The 13,625-nt window shown below is 28.5% G+C and overlaps 1 protein-coding gene across 7 annotated transcripts in view; it reads left to right on the top strand.

Moving 5' to 3' along the window:
* Positions 1-13,625, top strand: part of ERR (estrogen-related receptor) — a 280,760-nt gene that overhangs the window by 249,928 nt on the left and 17,207 nt on the right. For all 7 annotated transcript variants that reach the window (XM_075366814.1, XM_075366811.1, XM_075366808.1 and 4 more), the window contains 3 exons: positions 2,020-2,146; positions 7,100-7,330; positions 8,916-9,095. In XM_075366814.1, the coding sequence (XP_075222929.1) occupies positions 2,020-2,146; positions 7,100-7,330; positions 8,916-9,095 (538 nt within the window). The remainder of the gene's footprint in view (positions 1-2,019; positions 2,147-7,099; positions 7,331-8,915; positions 9,096-13,625) is intronic.

Genomic DNA, 13,625 nt, shown 5'->3' with positions numbered 1-13,625 from the left:
CTTCCGAAGATAATTAATATTGAAAATTTAATTGTCCATTTTGTAGTATAAGACATGAAATGTTTTGTATTAAGTGAGAAAATATCAACAATATTTTTTGTAGAGAAAATAAACCATTTTTTAAAAAAATATTATGATTGAAAGAATTTTAAAATCCTTGCAGCTTGAATCTGCTTTAAAATTTTCTCTTGTGGTTTTTGTTTTAAAGAAACATCGAGCAAGAATTTTCAATGAAAAAAATGAGCCCACAAACAAAATTTTAAGATTGTTCAGCATATAGCTCAATCATAATTATAAAAATATTTTGAAAATTTCATTATAACCAGATGTAAATATTGTTAAAAAAAGATTTGAAGATATGAATGAATAAAGTATTAATTAATATTTTTGTCTAAATTATTTGAAAGAAATTTTAATAAGAAAAATGAAACATTTTTAAAGAATTGTATTTGAATTAGATTATATAGTACATATTCATTGATTTGTGTGTGGTTTGAACCTCTGAATCTTTGTATGTAGATAAATATTCATGAAATATAAATACATAATACAGGCTTTTCAGTGTGAGAGTTAAGTAGTGATGACAGGTATTCTTGTTGAGTATTATAAAGGTAGATGAAGAAAGAAGAATGAATAGGGAATTATAAGAGCTAAAACTATAATTTGAATATGAGACACAAATTTGTTGATGCGTGTACAAGTGGGCGAGTTTGAGTTCTCATATTAGATTTTTCAGTGTCTTGTAGTTTTTATTTATCAGATAGTAATGCAGATTTGATTGTGACAAATGCCTTGTCAGTAATCGCTAGGTTTCTCACCCAAGTCTAACCAGACTCCAGACTCGACTTCCATCTTCTGTACTGTCCTCATCTTTTTAACCATCATCAGTCAATCTGTCTATCTAGTTGTTTTTATTTATTTCTCTCTTTTACTTGTGTCTTCTTGTTTATCCCCTTCTCTTTTATTCTCCCTTCCCCCTCTGTAATATTACTCCCCACTCTTTTAAATCATTGTCATCACTGTAATCTAGTATTTTCTTTTTGTCTTCACCTTATCACTTAAGCACTTGCTGCATGTAGTGTTTCTGGTTGTAGTTTTTTTATTATTATTATTATTAAAGTTATTAATACCAGAACTTATCATTTCTTTCATTATGTTTTTGATTATTCATGAGTTTAAATAGTATGGTAAGAATCTATTGAATTGAATTTTTAATCTATACCTTTAAATTTATAACAATTTCAGTGATTTTTCTGGTTTTATAGTTATTTAGTTCTTTTGTATTACTTTTTTCTGTCCAAGGTAGTCTTTCCCTCCCACATCTTGTTTTCTTAATTTCTTTCTCTTATGCGTTATTATGCATTAAATATCCTTAAAATTATTTACTGTAAAAAAACGTTATGCTATAATTAGCTTTTTATTTTAAATTTTCACTGGTACAGTATTTTTTAATTTTAGGTCATACACATTAACATAATGTTACATATATCTATTAACATTAATTTGTTAATTTGTATTAATCGTAAAAATTAATATTTACTATAAACATTAATATGTTCCTATTAGAATATATTCTTTGTAAAAAAAAGAACTAAGAATACAGAGACATGTAACATTTTATTAGAAGCTAATTTTTTTTTTAATTTAAATTTGCATGGCTCTATTATATTAAATAATTTCCAATTGTATACCTAGACATTGTTGATTTACTTTACTTAATTGTTCATGTAAATATGTTTAATAATGTTTAAGTTCTATAAAGATTAGATATAAAATAGAATAATTAATGCTTTTTATTGATTTATAGTAAGTTTATGTTTCTACAGCTGTTTATACATCTACAACTGTTTCCAAATGCCTAGTTGTAAGATTAATTTGCAGCAGAGGTAGAGTACTTCATTTAGTCTTTAATTCTATTTTACATTAGTACATTATGTTACTGTGTATTTATGTTAAAAAAAAATTAACATACATGTTTATATTGCAATTAAAAATAATTCTTCTTTCATTGTTATCTAGGAAGGAATGAAGGAAGAAGATCTGCCTCGTAGATTATGTTTAGTTTGTGGTGATGTTGCTTCTGGATTCCATTATGGAGTTGCATCATGTGAAGCTTGTAAAGCATTTTTTAAAAGAACGATTCAGGGTAAATATTTTTTAAAAGAACAATGGAAACCAATTTTTAAGTGTGATTTTTAGCTCATAATTTAAGAAAATGTGTGTTGCACAGCAAAGAGAAAGTTGAAATATAATTAAATAACATTGTATTCTAGGTAATCAAAATCATGAAAAGCAAACTGATGAAGAAAAAATTTCTTTCTTGTGTTAATTACCTTAATATAATAATGAGTTACCGACTTAGTCTATAGATCATGCAGTCGGAGAAAGTATACTTGCTTTAATAAAAAAAATTCAGTTGAACTAACTTATTGATTACATTTTTAATTATTTCAGAAAAACAAAAAATTAATTGTTTTTTGAACAGCAGAATAAAAAGAAAAGTATATCACTAATAATGTATTACTACTGTAATGTTATCACTTAGGTATTCAGTTGTTACAGAAATTAAGTAACACAGATCTTTTTAATTCTTTCTTGTTTTACATTGAAGAGACAATAGAAATTTTTCATAAATGTATGTATTGTCAGATGGACAAAATCGTTTCCCATATAAATAGAAGTATGAACAGTTATAATTTACAAGAGCCAAGCAGGTATGTTGACCCTACTTTATTTTCTTTACTATTTTGAGTGCATTTGTAGTTAGATCACTTACCTTCTTCGTGGCAGTAGATTATAGTGTAACAAGTGTAGAAAAGTCATTACTGAGCCTAAAAATATAGTTAATGTATATATTCTACTCATTGGATATAGCGATTTTACAAGTAGTTCTCCATCTCATTTTGTCTACCACTACCAAATACTTTCTTTCTAGCTTATGTCTAAAAATTTCCTTTGATCTCGCCATCCCCGTGGTTACTCTAAATAATTAATTTATTAGAATTATGTATTTTCCCAAAATAGCTCAGACTTTGATATCAGTTTGGATTTAATGTTATATATGTTGCTTAAGCATTTTCTTAATCTTTCTGAATTTTTTTAGTTTACTTTAGTAGCTAAAGTCTAATTCCCATATCACAGTTATTTATGAAATAACGCTACATTTTTCAGCATTTAAAAAGTGACCATTTAAACAATGATATTGATATTTAAACATTGACCACAGGATTCAAACCAAGAACCTTTTGGATTTAATGATAAAAATAGTGAGAAAGTATACAAACCCCAACCAAACTTGATTTTATGTCAAATATATAATATGTAATCAATCATAATAGTTTTGTCAGTTATTTTAGAATATCTAAAATATATATACCTACGTTTGCTGCTAAACTGTAGCACCAAGATTTTGCAACAAATAGAGAGTTTCCAACATACACATAAAAACTATTTTATTGATTAATTATCTCTTCTAAGTGCTGTAGGATCCAGTGGAACATTGATCTGAGATCACACACATACGTGCATGTCAAGTGGTTAAGGTTATCCGTGCTTTTTTTTTATAAAGCTCTCATCATTTTATTGTAGATATTAATTTGTGATATCAGTTACCTCAGTATTAAATCTTAAACAAATCCTGTACAAAATAATAAGCAATTATTATTACCCTTCGTAAGAAAATATTATTCTAAGTATATCAAAACTGCAAATTAGAAAGACCACACCTAAATCCTTAAATATATAATAACATTTTCATAAGAAAGTATTACAATGTGTAACTGTCTAAATGTGAGCAAACTATATTTAATTTTATATAATTGCATCCAATTTATAAATATGCAAAATATTCTGCTGTAATGAATCTCTACTCAGTGTTACAGTAATTTCTTTAAAAATCATAACTTTTCAGCGGATCAATTCATTTGATTAATTTGTACTTTCAGATAAGTTATTAATGTAAAGTGTAAACATCACAGGACTATGTTTGAACTTGTGAGATACCAGAAGAGCAATCAAAGGTCTGGAATTTTATAAACTGATGTATCAACTTTTTTTTTTGAGAGGATTAGATAAATTTATGTAACATATCCATGATTCTCCTGAATGGGGTCTGTTAAATATGAAACAAATAAATCTCATTTAAGCATTCCTTCAGTTTTAGTTTTTTGCCATGTGTTAAGTTAGAAATAAATTTGTAGGAAATAACCTGCAAATCCCAAAAGAAAATTGCTATTATTTGCCTAGTGAAAGTATGAATTTGGTTTTAAGTGGTAGAGGTGTACATGAATGTCACCACTGGATATTTGCTTGATTTAACTCTTTGGAGAAATAGTGCACCCATGTTTCATTGCAAGTAATAACTTGCATAACCCATAATAATGGGGGATGTAAAAAGTTGTCTTTCTTTTTTTGTCACTGCTGAAGGTGTGCGAAAGCAACAAATCTTTCTTTACATGGGGTACTCCAAAAAAAAAAAAACTACAATTATTTAGTATAGACATGTAATTATTTACTGTAGGGATGGTGGTAGTGCTACCCTCTCCCACCAAGTACGTTTACTAGACACTCCCTGCTTAATTGGCCAGATAGCGTTCATGAGAAACCATTGCAGTAGACAAAGTAATTGCTTTCTTAAGCCCTTTTCAATGGTCTTGATGATTTTGCGATGGGAAACTTTAAGGAACGACACTTCAACATCAAATTCTGTTTCCTGTTAAAGAAAACAGCAGCTGAAACAGTTTCAATGCCTTTGTAAGCTTATAGGAAGAAATCTCTATGCTAGGCAAGAATTTACAAGTGGTTTACCTGGTTTATAAGTGGCCAAATGTCACTTGAAGATGTCTTGTGTTTTGGGTCGCCCCTCAATGTACAGAACAGAGTTTGATCATTGCAAAATAATCGACAAATTGGAGAAAATAACTGGAATTTCCTAGAGTTTGTGTCAAAGAATCTAAACTAAAGATTTGAACATGAAATGTGTTGAGGCAAAGTTTGTTCCATGACTGCTTTCCTGTGACAAGAGGGAGAACTGTGAGAGTGTGCCAGGAATTGAAAGAGCAGGCACAAATTAATTCGGATTTTTTGTCAGAAGTCATTAACAGCTTATGAATCTTGATGTTACGGCTATAATCCTGAAACAAAACAGCAGTCCAGCCAGTGGAAGTCAGCTTCATCGCCCAGACCAAAAAAAAACATGGCAACTGAAAAAATGTTAAGTCCATGATGGTTTGTTTTTCAATATCAAAGGAATCAATCACATTGAATTTGTTCAATGTACCTGCCCACTTAGTGTTGAAAATCAACCAGTTTTTGATCAAAACTGGCATAACAGCAGTTTCTCTCATTCCTCTATGGCCAACCTTACCCCCCTGCGACTTCTTCTTACCCCAAGAATGAAGTAAAACCTAAAAGAAAAGTGTTTTCAGGACATAGAAGAGGTTAAGAAAAAAATCGCTGGAGGCACTTAACAACATTAGATCAGAAGAAAATAAAAAAATATTTTGAACATTGGAAAAAAATGTTGTTACAAGTGCATATCATCTAATGGACTTAATAATCTTAAGTAAATAATTCTTATTTTTTGGTACCCCCTCATATGTTGAAGCTACAAAAAAACAAAATATCCACATAATATTCTTTGGTTTGATGCAGCTCTCCAAGATTCCCTATCTAGTGCTAGTCATTTCATTTCGGTATACCCCCTACATCCCACATCCCTAACAATTTGTTTTACATATTCCAAACGTGGCCTGCCTAAACAATTTTTTCCTTCTACCTGTCCTTCCAATATTAAAGCGATTATTCCAGGATGCCTTAGTATATGGCCTATAAGTCTGTCTCTTCTTTTAACTATATTTTTCCAAATGCTTCTTTCTTCATCTGTTTGTCGCAACACCTCTTCATTTGTCACTTTATCCACCCATCTGATTTTTAACATTCTCCTATAGCACCACATTTCAAAACCTTCTAATCTTTTCTTCTCAGATACTCCGATCATCCAAGTTTCACTTCCATATAAAGTGACACTTCAAACATATACTTTCAAAGTAATACGTCCATCTTTAGTAATTCTACTTCCCAAATAACAAAATTCTTCTACCTCAATAATCTTTTCTCCTCCTATGTTCACATTCAGTGGTCCATCTTTGTTATTTCTACTACATTTCATTACTTTCCCTTTGAAGGTCTGGGTAGGTCAATTAAAAAGGAATTTAATGGTCTTAATTTTCAAATTGATTTAAACATAAGTTTTTTTTAATGGCCCTTCAAATGTTCTTGGGATAGTTAGTCTTTTAAATCAATACATGCTGATTGTATTTACTATTTGCTCAGTGAACCATGACTATCTTGAGCTCATTATAAAGTGAAAGGATGTAAATTCTTGTTTTATTGTAACCTCTAGTAATTTTATATAAAAATATATGTTGTACTTAATGGAAGAGATCTAGCATTAAGGAAGGATAATTGATCTTTCTATTCTTAACAGAAAGCCGCTCATGTCTTACCCATTGCTTTCTGTTAAAGTTTGTCTTACACAGAAGTTTTTTTATAAAATGAAAAATTGTTTACTTGCTTAATTTTTTTTAAATAAAAAATTAAGTAAGCTTTATCTAATAACTTTAATTAAATGATTAATGTGTTTAACCCCTTTGCTGACTTTGTTTTTCTTATGTCTTTTTTTTTTCTATTAGAAATTGCAATTACAGAAACAGATCATTAGAATAATTAAAACAATGTTTGTTTGAAATAGTCCTATAGAGGTTTTTCTGTGTATAAATAAGTGTACAACTTCTGTGATAACTGTAGACAATATGGGATAATGTAAAATTGTTGAAAATGTACTTTTATTGACCAATTTTAGACGTAAATAATTTTTCAATATATCATTAATAGCATTTTCAAAAAATCTCCATTCTGTAGAACAAATAATAAAATATAATTTTATAATATATAAGTTTGGGTGTATCATTTGAGGCAAAGATCACACTAATGTTTCTGTTTTGATTATACTGCCCAAATTAAGATTAAACTTCATTAAAGATTATTTTAATGTTTTTTTAAAAGGTATTTTTATGAATTTCATCTTTTTGTTTTTTAGGTAATATAGAATATACTTGTCCTGCTGCAAATGATTGTGAAATAAATAAACGGAGACGTAAAGCTTGTCAAGCATGCAGGTTTCAAAAATGCTTAAGAATGGGAATGCTGAAAGAAGGAGTTCGATTAGACAGGGTTCGAGGTGGGCGTCAAAAATATCGCCGGAATCCAGATGTACCTTATTCTGTTCAGCAGCACTTTACCATCAACAAATACCCAGCCTCTTTAGAAGGTATTATTTTGTTTTCTGATAATTTAAAGTACATTTTTAGTGAACAAATTTGTTTACTTACTGATGTTATTTAATCATTAAAACACATAATTTTTATGTGTTTTTCTGGATTAAACAATTTTATCAAAGAAGGTTGTTAAAAAAACTGGTATGTTAAAAACAAGAATACAGAAAATCAAGTCCAAAACTTGAAGAGAGATATTTGGTGGTACCTTAACTTAGAGATGTAGACAGACTGTCAATGTACTGCCATAAAAATATTTGATATAACTTATAGATAACAGAAACAAATTTTGATGTTTTATTTTTATATAAAATAAGAAATAATTTTTTTTTGTTTCGGATGTAAGTTTTCCTTCATAATGTTTTAATAACCTATGGTCTAAATATTTAACAGGTAAGGTAATAAAGTAGGATTCACTCACTGTCTTAGTTACCATTTAATTACTACTTGTTAATAGTTGAACATATTAACATTTTCTTTTTTTAATATTTTGTTGATTGTAAAATTAATTATAATTAATTAAATGTAGTTACGTTACTGAAGTGTAACATGAATGATGATTTGATTACAAGTATGAATTCATGTTAACGTATTGTACATTTTTTATTAGATAGATAAAATCTTGAAAATTGACAAAAATTAAAGAATTTGTTTAATAAATAATTTACTTGCAAACATACATGTTTTTATATGCATTTAGCAGCAATTTGCTAAGTGATTCAGTGAATGAATAGCTAAAGACACTATTTGGTTTTTGTCAGAATTCTAATTTGCTATTCCTAAATGCTAAGCTGATATGCTAACTGCTCCACCTTCCAATTCAATACTGCAAATCAATGGTGTACTTGAGACCAAAGTCAAGAGTTCAAGACCATCTCAGTCAAGGACACAAAGTTCAAGACACAAATCAAGGACTTCAAGTGAACATCCTGTGAAGTGAAACCTTTATATTCAGTTAATATAACATTTTGTGTTGGTGTAAACTATACACTTTATTCTGATAGTCGATTACAGTTTCAGTTCAGTTTTTCTGCCATCTTTAATAATAATTGAACTTTCTAGAAATATTAAGGAATAATCTTTTTTTTTGAAGATGCTTACAGACAATTTAATAGCACAGATTTAAATGAAATGCTTATTCATTCTTTTATGTCCAAATAACTCATGTACGTTAAATATTGTAATTTATTGTAATTATATATTTGCCCGATTGCATAACTTGAAGGACAAAATCTTGAATTTGAAGGTCATTTTGTATTTTTTCATAACAGTAATTTATTTATTTATTATTTCTATTCTATCAAAAAAATACATAATGTATTTTAAAAACAATCCATCTTGCACACAACAAATTTAAATAATTTTATTATTTTGATTTCATTTTAAGATTTATTTCTTGATAGCCCATGATAAAGTAAGATATTAATTTTTAAGCAGTTTATTAAGGTAAGAATCAAGGGATAGGATGATGACATCTGTTGTCATGTATCAAAAAATTAAAAATATAACTGTTGTTAAATTTCATCTTATGTTCCTTTTCCTGTTATAAGTCTATATTTTTCATTTTGTTATTTTATGCAGATAATAAGATGCTGGAAGTGTTAACTATGTGTGAGCCAGAAGTTTTAAATTGTCTACACCCTCCAAATATTTCAAGCGATTCAAATTCTTCAACTGGAAGTTTAAATGTAATTACAATGCTCAGTGATCTCTATGATAGAGAATTGGTTGGAATCATTGGTTGGGCAAAACAAATACCAGGTTTGTGTTTAAAGGCTTTGTTGATATATTTTATGTGTAAATTTAAATGGGGTCTGGAAGTTCTAAGATTGAGCTTTTTAATTCCTTGAGTGGCTGTTCACCAGTGGATCGATATGTTGTTTTTTTTTTTTAATTATAAAATGGAATGGTTCTTAAGTTATGTAGTCATTATCAAATAAGGTTATTTATTTTTTTCCACCCATTGTTACTCTGTATTAATTATTAATTTATTTCCATAAATGTATAATTAGCTAAACTATTATTAGAAAATTTCTTTTACAGTTTAAAAACAGGTTTCTTCTACAGAATAAAAACATTTTTTTGGTTCAAAACAACTAACTTTTTTAAAAAATTGTTCTAATATTAATGTGCTTCTTAATTACTAATTATCTTCATATATTTAGTGCATTTACCTTAGCATTATTTCATATATCAATATTTTAAATAGTTTTTTGATTTTAGTCATATTTAATCTTGTTCTTATAATTAATTGTAACCATTCCTGATGTTATCTACTTGTGTATTACTATGCGCCAATCAAAGTAAAAGATTTATCTGTTCTTGAAATTTAATCCTAATGCATTTGATTTATTATACTAATATTATATAGACATGTTTATGTAGGCATACTAATGTCAGTATACAGTAGTATTTTAATATCATAGTTTACTTGCTTCTTTGTGTAATTGGTAATATTATGAACTTGTAATGCTTTGTTGATCCAGCTACATTCTTTAACAGCTACTACAAGCAGTTTAAAAAACTGCTTCTTTATTTAGTGTGTTAGTTAGCAGTTTAAAAAACTGCTTCTAGTACATTTGGAATCCAAATTCAATAAATTCATACTTAGGTCATGTGAATTACTGAGAAGAAGCACTGTTTTGTTACACAAACACTTTATTGTGTTTATGATTTTCTGATAATATTTTTATGCTAAGGAACTGGGTTGTGTAAGTTTGGAGAATTTTAATAAACCTTTTACTGTTCTTAGTTTGTTTTTTTTATAATTAATTTCATTTTCTTATTTTTTATAATGTATAAAAATTAAAATGATTTAACTTCATTATTAAAAAATCACCAAAATTTATCAGGTGAGTCTGGGGTAATATTGAAAATGTGAATTTACAACAGTTAGAAAATTTAAGGGATGATCATCTTAAAATTTAAGAGCATGAAGCTTCATAATTTCCAATTTTAAAATGCCATTGAAAGTAAGACATTAAAATTACTGAAGTTAGACAGTGTCATATATGATCGGCATTTATTAGTAGCTATGACTGTATCAAATAATAATGACTTATTATTATTAAATTACTAGTAAATTAATTTGAAAGGAAAGTACAGTGCATATAATGAAAGTGAAAGCTTGTGTTGGAGATGCTTGAGACTGCTTTACTGAACCTGAAAACATTCACCCATCACATGGGACAATAATAATTGTTGTACTTTTATTTATGTATATTTGATTTATTACAGTTTTCATGTTTTATTAGTTATATTTCATTATTAAATAATTAGCATTAATAATTCAATAAATAAAAATGCAAAAACAAGAATCTTAATTTAGATATATTTTTAAACAAAAAAATCTTAAATAGTGCTGGAATATATATATATATATTTTTTGTATCTGTAATTACATTAAATTAATTAGATGTACAATTCTTTTTTATACAATTTTTTTTTGTGTGATTGTTTTTATTGTTGTTACTATTATTATTATTATTAACATTTACTTAAAATTTGTATTATGTCTTAATCTTCTCTGTCTTCATCAGAACAGTCACTTTCAATACTACTGTCTAGTTATATGATAAATTTATCCATCATTTCATAGATTAATGATTACATCTTCCATTCTCACTTTCAGGCTTTCAGGTTTTTTTACTTGTTCAAAATATGATTTCCAGTTACCCGTATTCATTTCATTAATTTTTTCCTTAGATAATTTTTTATTTATCATTAAAATTGTTGTGTCGCTACTGCCAAAATATTTTTTCAGAGCCAACCATACCATCTTGATCGGATTTAATCAGGAAAGATCGGATGGTAAGTTGGAAATCGCTGAACCTGATGCCTGTGTTTTTTTAATAGTTCACCAAATGATACATTATTTTTTAATTTCTATGTGATTTAATTATGTCTTATAATTGTAGTTTTAATACTGCTTTATTAAATGGAATATTGTTCTTTTCTTACCAATTAATCATGCCACTTATGCTATCATTTGAATTCAGAGGTTTCTCTAGAACTGTGGTGTGGTGCATTATTAATAACAACCACCGACTGTGAAGGAAGACCAGAAATTAATTTTTCAGATGCCCACTTGTGAATTGTTGTTGATGCTGTCGTGAGTCACTACATTTTGTACTCTTTTTCCCAGTTAATATCACGTTGAGAATGAACCACATTTCTCCTCCGTAAAGGATTATGATTAACCGATCACCTTTATTAATTGGCACTTTTACTCCTGCACCATTGTCATCTGACCACGATTTTTTCGTTGAATGGGATGTTAAAATATATGATTCATCCAAATAAACAATCAAAGGATTTTTTTTTTTAATCGGTCATTTGTCTTAAATAGTCTATCCTCTACCACTGGATATCTTCTTTCTCAGTCAAATGTTTCCTAGTTTTACACCACTTAAACCTTAACTGTTTCAGATAGCTGCTAGTGTAGTTCTAGAACCTTTAAATTGAATACTCTTTTGATGTTCTTCACGTATTTTATTTAATGTAGGCAGTTCATTCTGTTTTGCATCAAAATTATATTAACTGTTTTCATAACACCTTGATCAAAACTATCTAATCCACTAAATAGCTTTGAATGTTGTTTAAATTTTTTGGTATGGTGAATGAGCATGAATACATGATTTAGATTTAAGATGATCCTGCTTTTCTTTTCAGAGTTTTTAAACTTGTGATATTGAAATCCCACAAGCTGCAGTTTCATACATTTTTAAATGCATATTAAATGTTCGTTATCTAATTTTCCTAACGTAATTGTTTTATGAGCTTTATTATAGAGCTTTTTATTCTTAACTATGCAAATATTTAAATTTTGCAAAAAAATTTAAACAAAAAATGCAAAAAACATACAAATTCATTAATGCAAAACGTTAACTCCACACATTACAGAAGGAAACAACTGGGACAACTGGTGAGTCCCAGTATTTTCATACTGGAACATGCCAAGAATTGAACTTTAATAATTTAATTGAAAATTAAAAAGTAAACATTAGTATTGAATATTAGTCTATAATGTAGAAAAAAATATTTTTTTTTTTGTCTTCAGTCATTTGACTGGTTTGATGCAGCCCTCCAAGATTCCCTATCTAGTGCCAGTCGTTTCATTTCAATGAAACCCTCTACATCCTACATCCCTAACAATTTCTTTTACATATTCCAAATATGGCCTGCCTACACAATTTTTTCCTTCTACCTGTTCTTCCAATATTAAAGCGACTATTCCAGGATGCCTTAATATGTGGCCTATTAGTCTGTCTCTTCTTTTAACTATATTTTTCCAAATGCTTCTTTCTTCATCTATTTGTCGCAACACCTCTTCATTTGTCACTTTATCCACCCATCTGATTTTTAATGTTCTCCTATAGCACCACATTTCAAAACCTTCTAATCTTTTCTTCTCAGATACTCCGATCATCCAAGTTTCACTTCCATATAAAGCAACACTTCAAACATATACTTTCAAAGTAATACGTCCATCTTTAGTAATTCTACTTTCCAAATAACAAAATTCTTCTACCTCCATAATCTTTTCTCCTCCTATTTTCACATACAGTGGTCCATCTTTGTTATTTCTACTACATTTCATTACTTTTGTTTTGTTCTTGTTTATTTTCATGCGATAGTTCTTGCTTAGGACTTCATCTATGCCGTTCATTGTTTCTTCTAAATCCTTTTTACTCTCGGCTAGAATTACTATATCATCAGCAAATCGTAGCATCTTTATCTTTTCACCTTGTACTGTTATTCCAAATCTAAATTGTTCTTTAACATCATTAACTGCTAGTTCCATGTAAAGATTAAAAAGTAACGGAGATAGGGAACATCCTTGTCGGACTCGCTTTCTTATTACGGCTTCTTTCTTATGTTCTTCAATTGTTACTGTTGCTGTTTGGTTCCTGTACATGTTAGCAATTGTTCTTCTATCTCTGTATTTGAACCCTAATTTTTTTTAAATTCTGAACATTTTATTCCAGTCTACGTTATTGAATGCCTTTTCTAGGTCTATAAACGCCAAGTATGTTGGTTTGTTTTTCTTTAATCTTCCTTCTACTATTAATCTGAGGCCTAAAATTGCTTCCCTTGTTCCTATACTTTTCCTGAAACCAAATTGGTCTTCTCCTAACACTTCTTCCACTCTCCTCTCAATTCTTCTGTATAGAATTCTAGTTAAGATTTTTGATGCATGACTGGTTAAACTAATTGTTCTGTATTCTTCACATTTATCTGCCCCTGCTTTCTTTGGTATCATGATTATAACACTTTTTTTGAAGTCTTGAC

Source organism: Lycorma delicatula, chromosome 5 (assembly GCF_047948215.1).
Source record: "Lycorma delicatula isolate Av1 chromosome 5, ASM4794821v1, whole genome shotgun sequence".
Taxonomy (NCBI): Eukaryota; Metazoa; Arthropoda; class Insecta; order Hemiptera; family Fulgoridae; genus Lycorma; species Lycorma delicatula.
This window is presented reverse-complemented; position numbering and strand designations above follow the sequence as displayed.